Here is a 20,960-nt window from a genome sequence, read left to right as displayed (position 1 = left end):
TGTTGCCATTTTTCATTAAGGAGGTGAAATGCAGAGAAAAAAGAACGCCTATAAACTCTTGGGTGGGAGGAAAATTAATAGAACTTTTTCGGGGACAATGTGGCAATCTCTATCAGAACTGAAAAGGCACACACCCTTCAATCTAGCAATCCCACCTACAATACCTTATCCTACAGATATAACTGTGCACATAGACTAGACACACACAGAGGGGCGTTCATTGCTGTGCTGATGCTAATGATAGGACAGAAACAATCTAAATGTCCTTAATAAGGAACTTGGTCAATAAATAATTATCTATCATTCTATACAGTCACTAAAAATAATTTGGTAAATCCACATGTACTGCTGTGGAAAGTTTTCCAAGACAGTAATTTTAAAAGGCAATGTCCAAATAAAGAAATAAAATAATTTTTTTTTTTAAAGGCAAGGTAGCAGTATGCTCATCTTCTGTCTTTAAATATACATATACATGCATACAGGTCAAACAATGCTATAGCTTTACTAGAAGGATTCACAAGAGACTAACAACGGTTGATTTGGAGACATGGGGTGGGTAGAAAATTCACTGTATAACCCTTTTGTTTACCTTTTTTTAAACTATGAACTTGTATTCAATTTATAATACAAAAATGTTATCCTCTAACAAGCCTATTATTTTTTCTTTAAACACAATGAAGGCTGGAATCCAGATGCCAGATATTCGGAGCATTTTCTGCAGGAAGCTAAATTACTCCACTGGAATGGAAGACATAAACCTTGGGACTTCCCTAGTGTTCACAACGACTTATGGGAAAGCTGGTTTGTTCCTGACCCTGCAGGGATATTTAAACTCAATCACCATAGCTGATATAACTCTACCCTTAAAATATTCCCTGTCTAGAAATGTGGAATTGTCTCTTTGTAGCCAACTATAACATTGTTCTTTATGAACATTACCTTTGATACAGATGAGCCACAATATAAAAACCAAAAACTACTGTGTGCAAATTATACCTTGGACCATATAGGCATTGACTGACTTCTTTAAGTACATGTGTTAACTATGGAAATTGAGATTATGTGACTGAAAAACATAAAGGAACAGACCCATCTAGATACCAGTAATCAATCTGCTTAATTCTGAATAACAATTATATCCACAAATTTTTAAAACTTCTAAATGTATTTTTCACATGTAGATCTTTTTAACAGGTTGCCAATCTTTTCTTTTATAAAACTATTGCATTTAAAATATGGATGTCTGAAAAATAAAATATTCATCATTTTTATGACTTTTATCATGTTATTATTCTACATGTTAAATATAATAGAAGGTAAACTGACCTCAGGTTTAAAGGGGAAAGAATACCACTCAGTTTTGCTACAGAAAAAGCCCATAACTTAAGGATAACAATTCTTAATATATTTTATTATAAAAGCCATCAGACTTTCAAATGAATTTTAAAATCTTTCAATATTATTTAATGAAAAAGTCTCATACTGTCATGTACAGGATATATCAACATTTACTACTCATCTGTCATGTTAGGAAAACATCATTATTATATGCTTGGAAAATCCTCAAACCCATCTCTAGTGGATGTCTGTCATAATTTAAATGGTATTTTCCCCATTCAAATAAAACAATCTATTGTAAAGCTACAATAGTTATATACCAAAGCAATACCTAGTTACATGCTTTACACAGTCCCGTGAAAAAATAATTTAATTGCTCCTAATCCCTGATGCAAGGCACTTCAAAGCACCCGCACAAAACGTCCATGTAAACAGCAGTACAGTATATCATTTAAATAACATAAATGACTTTTACACAGCTTGACCTAGACTTAAGGAAAAATAAAATCCATCACAGCCACAGCTAAAAAGCATGTTAAGATTAACAAGAATTTGTTTCTCTCATAGAGAAGAGCAATCATATAACCTCCTGGGGGTGGGGGAGACCTCCTAAATATTTTATATTGATTGACAAAACAGCATGCTCCCTGGGTATGTATGAAATCAGAATATTCAGGAGTGACTGAGAGGATGCAAATGGCATTTCTTAGTACCCAGCTTTAGTATCTACCAGACCTAGTAGTCTGGATTATTTGTAGCACCATGGAAAACTCATTAGAAAATCACAAAAGTATATACTTCAACCTTTCCATGAGGTTCATTTAATTCATAGTAACAAACAGCAACGATGCAGATAAAGAATCTTTAAAATTATTGGCTTACTGGATTTACCTAGCAAGAAAAATTCTATATTACTTATTTTAGTACATCTCATGTACATAAAGCACCAGTTTAAGTGAGATTATGAAGTATTTCCAGCATCTTTTTGCTTAGCCTAAAAGTTCATTTTTTATCACTTTCCATGGCACATTCTTAAAGCCAAGGAAGATAAAACTAGAATGGTGATAAATATGAATGGAGAAATACAGTTCCTTCCCTATCATATTTATGTGTCTCAAGTAAAACATAGACGAGTGGCAAAAGGTCTACTGCATTCTCTGGAACCTGCCACCCCAGAGTAGTTACTGGCTACTAGAGGATTAACACACAGGGCTGAGCAGGTCAAAGCCAGGGCTCTGTCAGGTAAGGTACAGTTTTTACTACCGAGCAACTCACAAACACCACTGGTAAAGCAAAGAGGTCTGAGTGTGCATATAACTCAGGGAACCCTGAGTTTACCCTTAGTTACCACTAAAAACTAACGAATGAGACTCCACTGAGGCTTAACTTCATATACAAAAATCAACACATTTGCCTCTTTGACAGTGGTAATTATTATTAGCATGCCCTGCTTAGGTATAAAAGGGATGATGGTATATCTAGGTTTATGCACAGTTAAGAATCAACTATAAATATTCAGACTTGTATTTTAAAATTACAGATCAAAAGTGGCTCCCAAAAGAAAATCAATTTCTTCATAAATGAAATATAGTATATAAAAAGCTGGAATGATGATTAATTCAAATACAAAAGCTAGTATACAAAAACCCTACTTTTTCTTCCAAACTACTTAGGTTCATAAGGTTCATACTACCACACAACTGTTCTACATTACAATTACACCACTAGAGTAAAATACTAATAAAACAGTTCAGTTAGCAAACTGAGGTTCTACTTGTTGACAACTGCATTAAAACTGCAGCATTTAAGCAGAGCTGAGAAGCACCATTCTTAAGCATGACTTTCTTCTTCCTGTTCTTGTGTTCCACAGTGATTATTAAAGGAAGGAATCTGGTCTGTAAATGACTGGGTCATCCACTGCCCATTAGGAATGCCACTGAAAGTTGATTCTCCTCTTAACTCCACACTGTCAACTGCCAGAAAGACAAAGTTAGTTTATGCCATTTAGAAATTTTTGCTTTTTTTAAAATAGAGACTGGGTCTCACTCTGTCGCCCCCAGGTTGGAATGTAGTGGCACGATGACAGCTCTTTGCAGCCTCAAACTCCTGGGCTTGAGTGATCCTCCCATCTTAGCCTCTCAAAGCACTGGGATTACAGGGGTGAGCCACCACATCAGCTTCTTTGGAAGTTTTTTTTCTTTTTGAGACGGTGTCTCACTCTGTCACCCAGGCTGGAGTGCAGTGTGGTGATTTTGGCTCACTACAGCCTCTGCTTCCCGGGTTCGAGTGATTCTCTTGCTTCAGCCTCCCAAGTAGCTAGGATTACAGGTGCCTGCCACCATGCCCAGCTAATTTTTGTATATTTTAGTAGAGACGGGGTTTCACCATGTTGGCCAGGCTGGTCTTGAACTCCTGACCTCAAATGATCCACCCACCTCAGCCTCTCAAAGTGCTGGGATTACAGCTGTGAACCATCATGCCCGACCTGGAAGTTTTAAATGATCAAAGTAGGAGATTTTAACAGTCTAGTGAAGGAGAATTATTATTAAAATAGTTAAGCAAGCTTCCTGAATACAATTATAAGTTTCTGTTCTATTTTTCAGATACAGGACTCATTTGTTATTAATCCTCATTTGTTATTAAAGGAGGAAAATGCAACTAAGATGGCCGAGAGTTCATGACTTAAAGAAAACGCACTGTAGGCCAGGCACCACTGTAGGCAAGGCACAGTGGCTCACGCCTGTAATCCCAGCACTTTGGGAGGCTGAGGCGGGGCGGATCACAAGGTCAGGAGATCGAGACCATCCTGGCTAACACGGTGAAACCCTGTCTCTACTAAAAATACGAACAAAAATTAGCTGGGCGTGGTGGCGGGCGCCTGTAGTCCCAGCTACTCGGGAAGTTGAGGCAGGAGAATGGTGTGAACCCGGGAGGCGGAGTTTGCAGTGAGCTGAGATGGCGCCACTGCACTCCAGCCTGGGTGACAGAGCGAGACTCCATCTCAAAAACAAACAAACAAACAGAAAATGCACTGTAAAAGTCTGTGTAATTCAATGTGAAATAACCATCAATTTTTCACTATTAGTCACTAAATAAAATTTCATATTACCATTCCCATTCTTCAATCATTTACTCTCCTTCTATTAAAATCTTCCCCCCAATCCTGGCAAAACCGTCTTTGAAAGGAATACACGTGGAGGGAAACATACTTAGCCCATTTGAAGAGAAGCCGCAAGGTTCACCGTTGCATGGATTTTCTCCGTAAGCACCACCATATGCTGCCTCATAACCTGGATCATATTTTTCTTCCTTAACAGCCATCTTCTTTGCATCCTCTGTGAGGAGGGTAAAAAGGATTTAAAACTGATTTTGTACAACAATTTTGAAAGTAGCTTTATTCAGAAATAATGAACAATTATTTTTCTTGAATGTTCATATATACTGAGATACGTCTCTATTAATCTTTGAAACATAGCATATACTAAATAAACACATAAGAATTGTAAAATCTCTTATATTCATTAGGTAGGGTACAATATTTCTTACATCCCTCTGCTCTGGCACTCTGAAGGTGAATTATCTGTAGGAGTGCCAGAGTAGAGGGAAGACCTTGGTAAAAGGAGATTTTAACAGTGACTAATATTCATTATCAGAGCATTCTGGCTGCAAATATAATTGTTTTCTTTTCTCCTGCTTTTAAATCCACAAAATACTTTCTGTAATACGTGTGTGTGTGTGTGTGTGTGTGTGTGTGTGTGTGTCCATTATCAGAGTGTGTGTGATAACATCTGTGTGTGCGTGATAATCATCCATTATCAGAGCACTGTGGCTGCAAATATAATTGTTTTCTTTTCTCCTGCTTTTAAATCCACAAAATACTTTCTGTAATGTGTGTGTGTGTATATATAGACACAAAATGAATAAAAGGAATGAGGACAGTAACGTACCTTGGGCAAGCTGTAGGTCAAATGTATACTGCACCTCTTGAACATCCATATTTCGTTCAATGCCTTTCAACTGATCTCTTAAGTCCTTCAGTTTTATGTAGTAATGAACTTTGTCTTGGGCTCGAGGAAACTGGGCACATCTTGCACTGGATGATGGCATAACATAGCAGAGCTAGAACCACAACATTTTATAACTTCAGAAATCTTAAAATTCTATTGAATTCACTCATATTGAGATTAGAGTATTTGTCTTTATTTGGGTTAACAACTTGATACTTAACTACATATAAATATATGTAAAAATCAATAAAAGTAGTTGCGTTTAAGTTTGAATTTGTAATACTGACTTATTACCAAGTCAGTAAGTAAAAAATAATGAGCCTCCTCCTAATACGCTGCCTCCTGGGTTCAAGCGATTCTCCTGCCTCAGCCTCCTACGTAGCTGGGATTACAGTGCACGCCACCATGCCTGGCTAATTTTTGTATTTTTTAGTGGAGATGGGGTTTCACCATGTTGGCCAGGCTGGTCTCAAACTCCTAACCTCAGGTGATCCGCCTGCCTTGGCCTCCCAAAGTGCTGGGATTACAGGCGTGAGCCACCATGCCCAGCCTCCAAATGGCATGTAACAGAGAATGATACAGTACTCTACAGGAAGTACTGAACTTGTACAATTTTAACCAAGTAGACAAAGGTGGGCCTTCATTTAAGCAAAAACCGGTGGCATAATAAAAGTTATCAATTGCACATTTATAAGAAGTTATAAACAAAAAAAAATTTTAAAGGAGAAGTTTAAATATATGTAGGTGGCAGAAACATTTTTAGGTCTCCACAAAAACCTGGCAGCAAATTAGCTTCTCCATCAGTTAAAATGTTGTATATACAACATGTAAATCTGTGCACTGTGTTGTTTTTTAAAAGTTGTAAACAAAACCTAAAACCATATTTAAGAAGCAAAATTGGGACCAAATGCCTGCAGAAGCTCTGTAGAGATGAGAGTTTGAAAAACACTGTTCTTTCATGATGACTTTGTGTATAAGACAACAGTACTGAATACCAGTTAGGTTGGCTGGAGGCTTGTCTGGGTTCTATTATTTATATGGCTCTAAAATGAAGTTGAGCTAAGATATATAAATGGGGCAATTAGTTTTCCTAATCAGGATCATGTCTGCGTTTCCACGTTTGTTTCACAACTGAGTACAAGGGCTAAACCATTTGAATTTGACAACTACATGCCATTAAATGTATTCTGAATGTAGTATATGAGCCAGTTCCTCTCAATATTTTCATTGAATAACAACATCAAGACATTTAGCTGACAAATGTTTTTCTTTCTAATAAACCCTAATAGTATGTGAATTAATTTACAACTATTAAAGCTGATGTATAGATATTAAAATACAGTGTAAATGTTTTGCATGGCATAAATCACGATAGGACAAATAAGTAAATTATCTAGAAAAAAATTAACATTTAACTGATTTACAAACTCAATTTTAGGGACTTACAGTTTCTGTGTCTGGAATCTTATGGGGCTGAAGCCCAAATTCCAAGTTCTTAACCTTTACTCCAAAAACTTCTTTACTAAAAATTTCATAAATACCTAAAATGAAATACAAACATATTTACATTGCCCATAATGTTAGCAAAGAAAAAAAATAAAATTTAAAAGTAAATCTTACATTTTCCATTAAACACTGCTATTCGTGGCTGATATTTCTGTAATTTCTGTACTAGAATACGTCCTCCTTCACGGAATTCTTTACTAAAATTGAATTAAAAAGTAGTCAAAAATACAAATATGGCAATATTTTTAATACGCTAGATTCAGACAGCTTTCAATGAAAGATTGTATCGCACATTTGTTGAGCTCAGCTTGAACTAGACACATATGATGTTCCTAGAATATTTGGGGGACCAGCCTAGTCAAGGTTCCAACCCATAAAAACAAATGCTGTGTACTTACCTGGAGAGATCTTTGCTGCCAGGCGTTGTCCTTTCCACCATGTTGGTAAATCCAATACCATACTTCCCTGGTAAAGTATGATCATCCATATGGTTCAGCTGGACCTCGCTGAGCCCTGACATAAACAAACACTTCCCTGTGAAATGAAAATTCAGTTATTTTTTTTTTTTAGACAGGGTCTCGCTCTGTCACCCAGGCTAGAGGCTAGAGTGTAGTGGCACAATCATGGCTCAGTGCAGCCTCGACCACCGAGGCTCAAGCAATCCTCCCACCTCAGCCTCCTGAGTGGCTGGGACCCCAGGTGCACACCACCATGCTCAGCTAATTTTTGTATTTTTTGTAGAGACAGGGTTTCACCATGTTGTCCAGGCTGGTCTTGAACTCCTGGGCTCAAGTGATCTTCTCACTTCAGCCTCCAAAACTGCTGGGATTACAGGTGTGAGCCACCGCGCCTGGATTTAATCATCATAATTATCTTGCGAGATACTATTATTATCTCCTTTTCACAGGGGGTTGAGGCAAATGCTTGCCCAAGAATATATAGCAACTCAGTTTAGGAAACTTTGAGACTATTTTGCTTTACAATTGGTGATACCACTACCTCACACATAAATATACAGCAATAGACTAACAACAAACACCTTGACGGTGAAGAAATTTAAAAGTCCAAACTTCCCTAAAAAAGGAATTTTTTATAGGAACAATATGTTATTATTAGTTCCAAAACCACATTACTGTCAGTTGCCCTAAATGTTCTGAATGTTACCGTTAGATAATCAATTAGTATTTCCTTAGGGTATATTGTATACACTGATCTATTAGGCGGTATAAGGTGAGATGATTTACATACAAGACAACTTATATAGAGAAAGTAATGCAACAGTAGTTACGCTTGTTTTTTGTTTGTTTGTTTTCTTGTTTTTTTGATACAGGGTCTAGTTCTGTCACCGAGGCTGGAGTGCAGTGGAGTAATTGTGGCTCACTGCAGCCTCTACCTCTCAGGCTTAAGCAATCTTCCCAATCCAGCCTCTGTAGTAGCTGGAACTACAGGTGTGCACCACAACCTCTACCTTATTTTTTGTAGAAATGAGATCTTGCTATGTTGTACAGGCTAGTCTCAAACTCCTGGCCTCAAGTGATCCTCCTGCTTTGGCCTCCCAAAGTGTTGGGATTACAGGCGTGAGCCATCAGATCCCGCCAACACTTCGTTGTAAAACTTACTCTAAAAATATAAGTCTTTACTACTATTTTATGCTTTCCTAGAAAATAATCAGCAGAAATCTGGAAATGTTAGTATTATGTCTGCGTTGCCACAGAGATGTACTATACTATCGTTCCTATGTCTATAGATAACAATTTTTTAAAAAAATCATTTTTAAAAATACAACTTGACCGGGCGTTGTAGCTCACGGCTGTAATCCCAGCACTTTGGGAGGCTGAGGTGGGCAGATCACCTGAGGTTGGCAGTTCGAGACCAGCCTGACCAACATGGAGACACCCCATCTCTACTAAAAACACAAAATTAACCAGGCGTGGTGGCACATGCCTGTAATCCCAGCTACTAGGCAGGCTGAGGCAGGAGAATCACTTGAACCTGGGAGGCGGACGCTGCGGTGAGCGGAGATTGCGCCATTGCACTCCAGCCTGCACAACAGCAAAATTCCATCTCAAAAAAAAAAAAAAAGGTAGTACAACTCATTAGAAACAATTCAAACAAAAGAGAAAGTACTCTTATTCATGTCCCTCCACTCTCAGACTAAAATGTTAACAGTGACATATCATTTCAAACCCTCTTATTTTCATGTACAGACGCATACACAGAATATGAAACATGAATGTGTATTTACAGTCTCTTTCTTTTTAAAAACACAATTGGTTTTTTTGAAAAAACCTGTTAAAAAGGTATCTAATTTAAAAGTAAATTAATTTAAAAGGTAACCACTTACAAAAATGGTTTCCAGGTCCAGGGTAATGATGCCCTTTGTAAGCAGCCATTAGTCCCGGGTTTATGCCAATCTATAAAACAAAACAATTAAGACGTTTCATCTTAAAAAGTAGGACCTAAGCCTTAGGGTTTCTATGGAGGAGTGGTGGACAAAATTGAGTTGATTAAAATACAAATTTAATTGAGCATCATAAGCAATATCATTTACCAATCACTACTCTTGATCTGAACAAAATATTTCATACATGGGAAAGAGATTTTCTTTATTTTAAAAGTTTTGCTGTTATTTTAAAAAACCAGTTTGACTCCTTCATGATCCCAGGCCTCTCGCCCTCACCAACTGGGCTGCTTTGAGTCTGGAAAGAGAGGTCCTGGAACAATCAATCAATCTGAGCCCATGTCCAGCCACAATTCTGGTTCTCAGCTTTCAACAAGCTCGCTCCACATCACCTACACAATTATTCACATGCTGATGTTTCTTACAGTTACTGACAAAAATAAGAGCTTAAAATCTGTGCTACCATTTATGAAGTCTCCACAGGTATTCAGTCGAAGTGATTCACATGGATTATCTCATTTACTTGCAACCCTATAAGGGGGTGGTATTATCACCCTTGGTTTATCAGTGAGAAAACCGGTGTTCAGAAAGTTAATAAGGCTTATCCAAGATTATACTTGTGACAGGATTTGAACCCAGACAGCCTACATTTGGAGCCCACCCTCTTAAACACTCCCATATAACACAAACTCATGCAGGTGACACCATTTACCACCAAAAGGATTCTTAGAAATGGTCCTTTTCAGCAAAATGCTATTTGCAAGGACAACTGTTAAGTAAAGCTAATCCCCCAATACTACTTATAAAATCCAACGAGGACAAAGATCTTACAATGACAATGTCCAGATTGAAGGTCAAAATATCGGGGAGAGTCTTGGTCAGAAGTTCAGCTTCTGAAATACCATTAAAACGGTCTACTTTTCTTTTTACTTTAAATGTGTCTGTAATTTTTTCTTGTTTTTCTTTTGATTTTGCAGACTTGCCAGATTTTTTTGACTCAGCGGGTTTTTTGGGTTCCACTGGTTTTTTTGGTTCTGTTGTTCTGGGTTTTCTTTTTCTTCCTTTTGGAGCCTCTGAAACACAATTTCCAGAAATGCAGAAAATCTTAACTTAGAAACTTTAGCAGCTTTCCCAGAAGAGTTACCCAACAAGCACCTTTTGTACCTGTCTCCCCAAAATTAAACTCTTACAGTCCCAACATCAGTCCCCTCTGCACTATCCTCCCCGTCTTTCACCCTAGAACTGGGTTCACGCAATCCCCCATGCCTACTTTCCTTCCCCTGCTAGCTGTTTCTGGGAAGAATAATCATAGACTATTATTTTCTACACAGCATTACTTGGCATCTTAACCTTCTCAGGGATACAAAGTTTCTATGTATCATTTTATATAAATTCTAAATGTAAATACATAAATAAGCAAACAAGAACAGAAAAATAGAGAAACAGGAAGGAAGGGAAACATTTTAACTCAATTTCCCCAGTAGAAAACCACAAATGGGCCAGGTATGGTGGCTTATGTCTATAATCCCAGCACTTTGGGAGGGCAATTTGGGAGGCCAAGGCAGGCAGATCACCTGAGGTCAGGAGTTCGAAACCAGCCTGGCCAACATGGTGAAACCCTCGTCTCTACTAAAACTATAAAAATATTAGCCAGGCATGGTGGTGTGCACTGTAATCCCAACTACTCGGGAAACTGAGGCAGGAGAACTGCTTGAATGCAGGAGAATTGCTTGAACGCAGGAGGTGGAGGCTGCAGTGAGCTGAGATCATGCCTCTGCACTCCAGCCTGGACAACAGAGCAAGGCTCTGTCACCAAAAAAAAAAAAAACAGAAAGAAAAACACAAATGGCTTGTGGGCTTGTTTTAGAGATGAGGTATATTCTGTTCCATACATAGTTGAAGAGAGAAATTTAGGGGTGCTCAGGATGACATCTCTGGGTTGGCAGTATTTTTCAAAAGGCAGGAGGAGGGATCCGACCTCAGGACTTAAAGCAGTTTCTCAACCTCCACACTACCGACATTTCAGGCTGCACAATTTTTTGTTGTGGGTGGCTGTCCTGCACATTACAGAACGTTTAATAGCACCCTTGATCTCTACCCACTAGATGCTAGTAGTACCCTGCCAGTCTTTATCATCAAAAGTGTCTTCAGACAATGTCAAATGTCCCTTGGGAGGGCAAAATCACCCTTGATTGAAAACCACTGACCTATAGTTGCCCAGCAGGAAGCCCTGGTTTTCTTACCCTTAATTATTTAACATTTCTCCTAACTACTCAGGCCTCTACCCGACTCTACTCCTCTTTGGCATTTCCCCCAGTCAAGCCTGGCAGGATACAGGCAGTCAGTCCCTCCTCTCTTCTGCCTCACACTGCCTTAGCCACTCCCTATGCCAACGGATCCACCATGATTGGCATGTAGCTGGGGAAGTCTAATGCAGAGGCAGAGTTATTAGATGTGTTCCTGCAATTAGTAAACCGAAACCCTGAGCACATTTCTCATACAAATACTGTTACATTGGAGAAAATCACTAACTTCTCTCCATCCACTCTCCCGCCCCCGGAATCTATGATTTTCTTCTAATTCTCTGTCTTGGTGAATGGCACCTCCTCAACCAAATGCCTATGCCAGAAACCTGGCAGTTACTTCTGGACTCCCCTTTCTCCCCCACTACCCTGCCATGCTACCCCCAACCACATGAAACCCATTAGCCATGGCTAGGTAATTCTACCTCCTAAGTGTTTCCTAACTCTCCACCCCTTCAGGTCCTCCTCAGTACTCCCTTAGATTATTCAAACAGTGTCTCTAATCCATCTAATCCACTCATTGCCTCTGAGGTTTTTTGTTTGTTTGTTTTTGTTTTGAGACAAGAGTCTCACACTATTGCCCAGGCTGGAGAGCAGCGGTGCGATCTTGGCTCACTGCAGCCTCTCAGCCTCTGCCTCTAGGATTCAAGCAATTCTCGTGCCTCAGCCTCCCCAGTAGCTGGAATTACAGGCATGCACCACCACGCCCGGCTAATTTGTATGTTTTCAGCGGAGGCGGGGTTTTGCCATGTTGGCCAGGCTGGTCATGAGCTCCTGACCTCAGCCTTCCAAAATGCAGGGATTACAGGTGTGAGTCACTGTGCCCGGCCTGCCTCCAAGTTCTAACTTGTTGTCTACCAACCAATCTATCCTCTCTAATATTTCCAGACTAATTTGTAAAGCACCAATCAAGTCAAGTCATCCCTTGCTTACATTCTCTCAACAGCTCCCTATTGCCTTCATGATAGAATATAAATTCTTCGGGATAAAAAACAAGCTTCAGCTGTTCCCATCTGGCCTCATCTCTCACTATTTCCTTGTTACATCCCAGACTCCAAGGACACAGAATTGCTCTGTTTCTGGCCGTGCCATGCTTGTGTGTGTCCGTACCCGGCCTGTGTAGCCCCCTCAGCCTGGACACTTCCCTACTCTCATCTTCATGGGGATGAAGCCTCCGCACTGTCAGAGTTTCAGAGCCCTGGTGTTATTTCTCTGCTCCAAGAAGCGGCCTCTGAGCCGTCAGTCTGAGTTAGAAGAGGCCAACCCCATGAGCTTTCAGGGCATTCATTCTATGCCCCTCTTCACTATCAACTGTGCTGAGCTGTAACGTGTATTTACTTATTACTGTTCTCTATTAGAGTATGAGATATTTTTGGGCAGGATCCATGTTCTTTTATTCCCCAGAACCTATCAGTGCTTAGCACATACTAAGTACTTAAAAAGTGGATTTGACTTTTTAACACTAAAATAGAGCTAAAATTCACCATGAAACCCTTTCTTAAATAAGCTGGCTGATCCGATGTTGAATTTTCTAAGCTCTCATGGTGAAACTACCTTGCACTGGTTCCTGAGCAGGAGCTGGGGCTGGAACTTCTTCTGGCATTTGCTGTTCATTCACAACTGCCATATTAGGAGCTTCAGCCATCATTTGTTGAAATGGAAACGTATAAAAAGCTTGAGCTTGCTGAAGGGAATAGCTGAAAGAATAATGAAGCATGAGACGCAATGATAAAATTACCCAAATGTAAATCCAAATGATCAGCTGTACAAAAGTCTTCAGTATAGTATTCAGTATTTTGTAACCAGACTAAAGTATTTATTTAGAGTGGATTACAGGGAGGAGAGATCTAGTCCTGTATGTACACATTCACCAAACTTTACTGAGTGCTTACTAACCTACCATTAACTCTTGCACTGTTTAATGATAAGATGTGTCACTGATAAAACCGATCAGTCCTGTCAAGTCAGCCCAGACTTTCTCTGAAATAGGACTGAGGGAATTTTCTAGCAGACAGACTTGAAAGGTCTATCAACCCATACAGGGTTAAGATGTCCCCAAATACAATTTGTGCCCCTACTTTCAGTATCCTTCAGTATTTAATCACCCGAAGATCCCCTCCAATCTAATTAAGATTCTCTTTTAGTTTCTTTTTATTTGCCTGTTTACTTCTTTTTTACATTAGTTTTTGTGTGTGTGTGTGTGTGGAGACAGGGTCTCCCTCTGTCACCCAGGTTGCAGTGCAGTGGTGTGATCTTGGTTCACTGCTACTGCTGAGGTAGATCTCAAGGGATCCTCCCACCTCAGCCTCCCAAGTAGCTGGGACTACAGGTTGAGCCCCAATGCTTGGCTAATTTTTGTATTTTTTGTCCAGACAGGGTTTTGCCATGTTGGCCAGGCTGGTCTGAACTTCTGAGCTCAAGAGATCTGCCCACCTCAGCTTCCCCGAGTGCTAGGATTACAGGTGTGAGCCACTGCACCCAGGCCTAGATTCAATTTTTATCGGTGGTGGTATTGTTGTTTTGCTGGGGTTACTTTTTTTTTTTTTTGCCACTGCTATGGTTGGAATGTGTCCCCCAAAGCTCACATGTTAAAAACTAAATCCCCAATGCAAGTGTTGAGAGGTAGGACCTTTATGAGGTGACAAGGCTCGCACAGTGGCTCACACCTGTAATCCCAGCACTTTGGGAGGTCGAGGAAGGTAGATCACCGGAGGTCAGGAGTTCATAACCAGCCTAACATGGCAAAACCCCGCCTCTACTAAAAATACAAAAATTAGCCGGGCACAGTGGCATGCACCTGAGGTCCCAGATTTTTGGGAGGCTGAGGCAGGAGAATTGCTTGAGCCTGGAAGGCGGAGGTTGAAGTGAGCTGAGATTGTACCACTGCACTCCAGCCTGGGTGACAGAGCAAGATTCTGTCTCAAAAGAAAAAAAAAAAAAAGAAAAAGGTGATCAGCTCAAGAGGAGGGCTCTCCCTTCATGAATGGGTTAATGCTATATTATCACAGGAGAGGGTTCCTGATAACAGGATGAGCAGATGAGTTGAACCTCCTTTCCTATCTCTGTCACAAGTGCTGCCTCACTGTGTGATTCCTTCTGCCATTTTATGATGCAGCAAGATGGCCCTCATCCGATGTAGCCCCTCCACCTTGAACTTTCCAGGCTCCAGAAGTAGGAGCCAAAAAAAACCTCTACTGTTTATTAATTGCCCAGTCTACAGTATTCTGAAATGCAACACAAAACAGATTAAGTCACTGAAGAGGAACGTGAAATGGATATTTTGTAAATGTGTTGAATTTATGAAGGAAAAAACCTCTAAACCTCTCTTCTGAACACGATTTAAATTTTGTTCAAAGTATTCTGTTCAAAGGAAAGAACGTGGGCTTTCAAAGAAAACAATTAAAAAAAATACTTCTCATGGCCTTAAACCACTATCTCATGGTGTTGCTATTAGCATAAAACCAGGGAAGTAAATACATATTTGATGAAACTCAAGTCACAGCAAATGCCAAGTAATGCCATTAAATAGGCAGGAGAAGAAAAACAGTAGAAAGTAAAATGGAAAAGTTTGGTCTACTATTTGGAGAGGAAAGTCATGTTTTCTATGGCAAGATACTTTACTCATCAGTTTTCGTTCTCATGACATTCACTGAAAGAGAACAGGAAGCTCAGAAATCAGATTAAAAAGGGAAATGAGGCCAGGCATGGTGGCTCATGTCTGTAATCCTAGTGCTTTGGGAGGGCAAGGCAGGAGGATCACTTGAGGCCAGGAGTTCAAGAGTGGCCGGGGCAATATAGCAAGATCGTCACCTCCACAAAAAATTTTTAAAACATTAGCTGGGCATGGTGGTACATGCTGGTAGCCCTAGCTGCTCAGGATGGTGAGGCAGGAGAATTGCCTGAGTCTAGTAGTTAAAGGTTACAGTGAGCGATGATCACATTGCCGCACTCCAGCCTGGGGGACAGAACGAGACTCTGCCTCAACAACAACAAAAGAGGGAAAATGAGTACACTTTAAATGGATGAACTATGTAGTATGTAAATCATATCTCAATAAATGGTTAACAGGAAGAAGAAAAAAAAGGCAAACTAAAGCATTTCCTGGATAAGCTTAAATGGCCTGGGGAGACAAAGGATAACAGACCACCCCAAGTGGCTGGGCTAAATGTTGGCAGCTCAAGATAAACAGAAGCCCAATTCCAATGGACAAACCACTGGAGAGGCATTTCCACTTCCAGCTATCTTTAAGGGTAGGTTGGTAAAGCAAAGATTAAGAATGAGTGAGAAAGAGATTAACCTGTATCATAAGAGTTTTATTTCTTTAAATATATTATTCACAAATTACATAAAAATAAAGTTATGATTTAGTAAACTAAAATACATTAACATGAGAAAACACTATGCAGCTACCAAAAAATTAAATAATTATGTAAAAGAACAGGAAACAGTTTATATTTTAAAACAGAAAAGAATACAAAATAGTAATGTAAACTAAGGCTACACATAAGGGAAAATATGTAGACAGGGACAGGAAGTTAAGATGTAGAACCATGCTTAGAACCATGCCTGGCACAAAGTAAAATGTCTTTTTTTTCAAACTTTTCTTTAATATTATTAGTAGCGCTTTGCAATAAATTGTTAAAATACTGGTTGTTCAGTATTTATGATTTAAATATTCTAATGATGAATTGGATATGGCTAGGTTAGATCTGGAAGTCTTGAGCAATGGTCCTGTGGCAATTCTAACTAAAGAAACTGCAAGTTCTGACTGTGGTCAGTGGCAGCTTTCCGAGATTCTAATAGCACCTTGATTTAGCTTGAATATACAGAAACAAAGACATATGGTGACAATAAATGCCTGCAAAAGAATGCATGAGATGTGGTTGGGCACGGCAGCTCATGCCTGTAGTCCCAGCGCTTTGGGAGGTCAAGGCAGCAGATCACCTGAGGTCAGGAGTTCGAGACCAGCCTGATCAACATGCAGAAACCCTGTCTCTACTAAAAACACAAAATTAGCTGGCGTGGTGGTGCATGCCTGTAATCCCAGCTAGTTGGGAGGCTGAGGTAGGAGAATCGCTTGAACCCAGGAGGTGGAGGTTGTGGTGAGCCAACATGGAGCCATTGCACTCCAGCCTGGACAATAAGAGTGAAACTCCATCTCAAAAAAAAAAAAAAAAAAAAATGCATGTGATGTGTTTTTACTCTGTCACATGGTCAGGAAGGCAATCTACCTACCACTCTCCCATGTTTCTTACTACTGCGCTCAGAATTTCACGTGTCCCATTTTGAGCACTTCATGAAAATGCAAACTGAAAATACATAAATTAGGGAGACATCGTTCACATTACAAGACGATTCTTTACTTTAAAAAACCTCCAAATTGTTGGTATAGTCGGAGGTCGTTAATCATCTTCAGGAATTCTGGGGTTCAGAAGCTGAAAATAAAAATTCTAGAAATCACAGTGGGCTGCATAAAAAGTGAAAAATAAAAGGAAAAAGCATCTGAACTCTTATATTAGATAGGTATATCAAGTTTGAAAGAAACCTAGAAACTTATCTACAATAATGATATATCCCTTAATCTTTCTAAAAATGGACTGTGGCATTTTACAAAAAGTTAAATTAGAATGGATAAAGAAAAATAAACCTATGGAAAATAAAATGTGTGTGTTCTGAGGAATACACTATCTTTGAGCATTAAACTTAGCTTATTTACCTCAACAGCTTTCTAAAAGCCAGAATAAAAGAAAGATGGTAGATTACAACATTCTTATTACTTGGCAGAAACAAGCATTATATCTACACAAAAATCTTCATAAACTTGAATGCTAGTTAACTAAAGAGTTCTGGATAACTGGTCAGACGCGGTGGCTCATGCCTGTAATCCCAGCATTTTGGGAGGCTGAGGTGGGTGGATCACGAGGTTAGGAGTTCGAGACCAGCCTGGCCAACACGGTGAAACCCCGTCTCTACTAAAAATACAAAACTTAGTTGGGCATGGTGGCATGCACCTGTAATCCTAGCTACTCAAAAGGCCGAGGCAGGAGAATTGCTTGAACCAGGGAGGTGGAAGTTGCAGTGAGCCAAGATCATGCCACTGTACTCCAGCCTGGGCAACAAAGCAAGACTCTGTCTTAAAAAAAAAAAAAAGGGGGTTCTGTATAATTTTATCTTCTATTATAATAACAACTAAATGTATAAGCAGCATAAACCTGTTTCAACCTCAGTGTGAGGATATTTCTTAAATACATTTGTGTATGCATAATGATTGTTGCTACTTTATAATCCAGAACTCTGCAATGTTTCTGAGCAGTAACTCTATGAGAAGGACAGTAACGAAGAGCATTTAGTCACTTATCCTCTCCGGGTATCCATTTCCTCACCATGAAAATGACGAATTAGATCCAGTGATTTCTACATATGTGGACAATATATAGGAAATAGGACTAGATCTGTCTAGACTCAAAACAGACCCCAAAAACTTTCTACTTTCTATAACTTCCTGATGTCAAACTTAAAAGCGTGATTGATTTTACTTCCCTTTGTTCACTTTTCTTCCCCCATCATTTACCTTTGTCTCAAATATTCTTCACTCCCTCTCTCTCTCCCTCATTTTCCTGTTTACCTCTTTTTCTCTCCTAGCCTCCATTTGCACTCACCTTCTGTTGAACTGCAGTGCTCACAGACTGTTTTTCTGTTGTTGTTTTTGGTTTGTTTGTTTTTTGAGACCGAGTCTTATTCTGTCACCCAGGCTGGAATGCAATGGCGTGATTTTGGCTCACTGCAACCTCTGCTTCCTGGGTTCAAGTGATTCTCCTGCCTCAGCCTCCTGAGTAGCTGGGATTACAGGCGCGCCACTACACCCGGCTAATTTTTATACTTTTAGTAGAGATGGGGTTTTACCATGTTGGTCAGGCTGGTCTCCAACTCCTGACCTCATGATCTGCCCAACTCAGCCTCCCCAAAGTGCTGGGATTACAGGCGTGAGCCACCTCACCCAGCTAGATTGGTTTTTTATAGCTGCCTGGAACTGATGAACTGTGTACAGTCATCCTTTAGTTACTAATCAATCTTTCTAAAAATGGACTGTGGTATGTACCTAGTTTCTTGTACATAGGGGATTGGTTCTAGGACTCCTCACAGATACCAGTATCTAAGGATGCTCAAGTCGCTTGATACAAAATGGCATAGTATTTGTATATAACCTATGCAGATCCTCCCTTATACTTTACATCATCTTTACATTACTCATAATACCTAATACAATGTAAATGCTATGTAAGTAGCTGTCATCCTGCATTCTTTTTATCTGTACTATTTTTTTAATGTTGTTATTTGTCTTTTTTTTTCCCCAAATAATTTAAATCCACAGTTGGTTGAATTCTTAGATGCAGAATCCATAGATATGGAAGGGTGACCGTATTTTCTGATAGTCTTTCTCAAAACACACATACACACACTCCACACAGAGAGTTCATTAAGAAGTCTAGTTAATTCAGATTTGCTATTTTTTAATTTTTTTAATTATTATTTTTTTTAGAGACGGAGTCTTACTCTGTCACCCGTGCTGGAGTGCAGTGGCATGATCATAGTTGGCTGCAGCCTCCAACTCCTGGGGTCCAGTGATCCTCCTGCCTCAGCCTCCTGAGTAGCTGAGACCTCAGGCGCACACCACCATGCCTGGCTAGATTTGCTGTATTTCAAAAAACTAAATCTTTAAGGTTTTCTCTAAAATTAATGACTCCAACTTCTTTTATCTTCAATTATTTTACACTATTTTAGGGATTTAAGTTGCTTTTTTCTTTTTTAAGAGACAGGGTCTGGCTCTGTCACCCAGGCTGGAGTGCAGTGCTGCTATCATAGCTCACAGTAACCTCACACACCTGGGCTCAGGTAATCCTCTCGCCTCAGTCTCCTGAGTAGCTGGAACTACAGGTACATGCATCTATGCCTGGCTAAATTTTAAATTTTTTGTAGAGATGAGGTTTCACTATGTTGCCCAGGCTAGTCTTGAACTCCTGGCCTCAAGTGATCCTCCCACCTTGGCCTCCCAAAGGCTGGGATTACAGGTGTGAGCCACTGCACCCAGCCTAAGTTGCTATTTTCTGAATACATCTTATTATCTTCACTTAAAAAAAGCACATGCCATACTGAATACTTACAAAATAATGAACAAGGCTAAATAATCCAAATACTCAACTAAAGGGGTCTGGTTATGTCAATTATGATGCGATAGCACCATAACTATTGTTAAGATTCCATTTGATATTGCTAGATGGAGGTCTGTGTATTCACCATATGTACCTTCTACTAGAAACTGTGAATATAAAGATTTAGAATAAGCCAGTCCTCCTATAGTATTCCTCAAATAGTATAATTCCTCATGTAGTATGATGTCAAATTTCTTCAGTATTTGGTCATTTTTTGGTACTCAGAATCAAACAAAACTCCAGATAAAGCCTCATCAGCCTGAAACTGAGCAGGACTACCAACTTGCTCATTTTGGAGACAAACTGCAGAATCCATGACACTAGCTATACTGGCACCCACATTATACTGTTGATTCACACTGAGTTTCCCATCAATGAAAACTGTCCTTGTATCACTTCTCCCTCATTCCACTTTATCACTGATTTTTCTGCAGCTGAGTATAGGATTGTGCCTCTTCTTTATAAAAGATGATTCACCATTCCAGTCAGTCAGGATTTATCTGGACTCTGATTCAATCAATCAGTCAGTTCCACAAATTCCTCCCAGGCTTGGGTCACTCACGAATTTTATCAGCATGCCATCAGCACCCTGCTGCTGTTAAGCTACTGAAAGGAACAAAGTTAGGGATAGAGATACATGGCATATGAGTACAGACCTCTCTTCAGTCTGCCTGATTCTTTCAGTAGTAAGCCAGGTTTTTATTTCACCTAACTGGATTGCCATCAGTCCATCGCCATCTTGCCCACTAAGAGAAGCGGTAAAGCAGATTTGCTAGCTAGAGAGGCAGACTTTGAAGCCAGGTCATCTGGATTCAAATTTCAGCTCTCCCATTTACTAGCTCTGGGGGCAAGTTCCTTAATCTCTTTATGCCTCTTAATCTCTTCCATATCTGTAAAATGGCAACAGAACCTAATAATTGGTTATGAGGATTAAGCTAGTTGGCATATGTAAAACATCCAAAACAGTACCTGGTATATAATAAATTTGCTATAATAATGACTACCATAGGTACCTCCTGTCAGCATCCTTCTGATGCTGCCTGTCTAGTACAGGTCTTGCTTTCTTTCTGAACTGATACTGTAGTGTAATGGTCACTAGTTATGCTACCATGCCTGGCTAATTTTGTATTTTTAGCAGAGATGGGGTTTCACCATGTTGGTCAGGCTGGTCTTGAACTCCTGACCTCGGGTGATC

At 39.6% G+C, this 20,960-nt stretch overlaps 2 protein-coding genes across 14 annotated transcripts in view; one reads left to right on the top strand and one right to left on the bottom strand.

Annotated features, from left to right (window-relative positions):
• GLT8D2 (glycosyltransferase 8 domain containing 2) overlaps positions 1-1,271 on the top strand; it is a 74,153-nt gene extending 72,882 nt beyond the window's left edge. For all 9 annotated transcript variants that reach the window (XM_074007644.1, XM_005572056.4, XM_045365809.2 and 6 more), the window contains one exon: positions 681-1,271. In XM_074007644.1, the coding sequence (XP_073863745.1) occupies positions 681-850 (170 nt within the window). In that variant the 3' untranslated portion in view covers positions 851-1,271. The remainder of the gene's footprint in view (positions 1-680) is intronic.
• A 119-nt stretch (positions 1,272-1,390) lies between these two features.
• The window catches only part of TDG (thymine DNA glycosylase), a 22,645-nt gene continuing 3,075 nt past the window's right edge, over positions 1,391-20,960 (bottom strand). Inside the window, exons 2-10 of one of the 5 annotated variants that reach the window (XM_005572060.4) lie at positions 13,110-13,252; positions 10,084-10,325; positions 9,196-9,265; positions 7,250-7,385; positions 6,966-7,048; positions 6,792-6,886; positions 5,286-5,457; positions 4,548-4,673; positions 1,391-3,311 (exon numbers count right to left, since the gene is read on the bottom strand). In XM_005572060.4, coding sequence (XP_005572117.3) covers positions 3,169-3,311; positions 4,548-4,673; positions 5,286-5,457; positions 6,792-6,886; positions 6,966-7,048; positions 7,250-7,385; positions 9,196-9,265; positions 10,084-10,325; positions 13,110-13,252 — 1,210 coding nt within the window. In that variant the 3' untranslated portion in view covers positions 1,391-3,168. Of the gene's footprint in view, positions 3,312-4,547; positions 4,674-5,285; positions 5,458-6,791; positions 6,887-6,965; positions 7,049-7,249; positions 7,386-9,195; positions 9,266-10,083; positions 10,326-13,109; positions 13,253-20,960 lie in introns of those variants that run through there. The other 4 variants (XM_074007642.1, XM_015431465.3, XM_074007643.1 and 1 more) reach the window with 4 other exon arrangements.

Source organism: Macaca fascicularis, chromosome 11 (assembly GCF_037993035.2).
Source record: "Macaca fascicularis isolate 582-1 chromosome 11, T2T-MFA8v1.1".
Lineage (NCBI taxonomy): Eukaryota > Metazoa > Chordata > Mammalia > Primates > Cercopithecidae > Macaca > Macaca fascicularis.
This window is presented reverse-complemented; position numbering and strand designations above follow the sequence as displayed.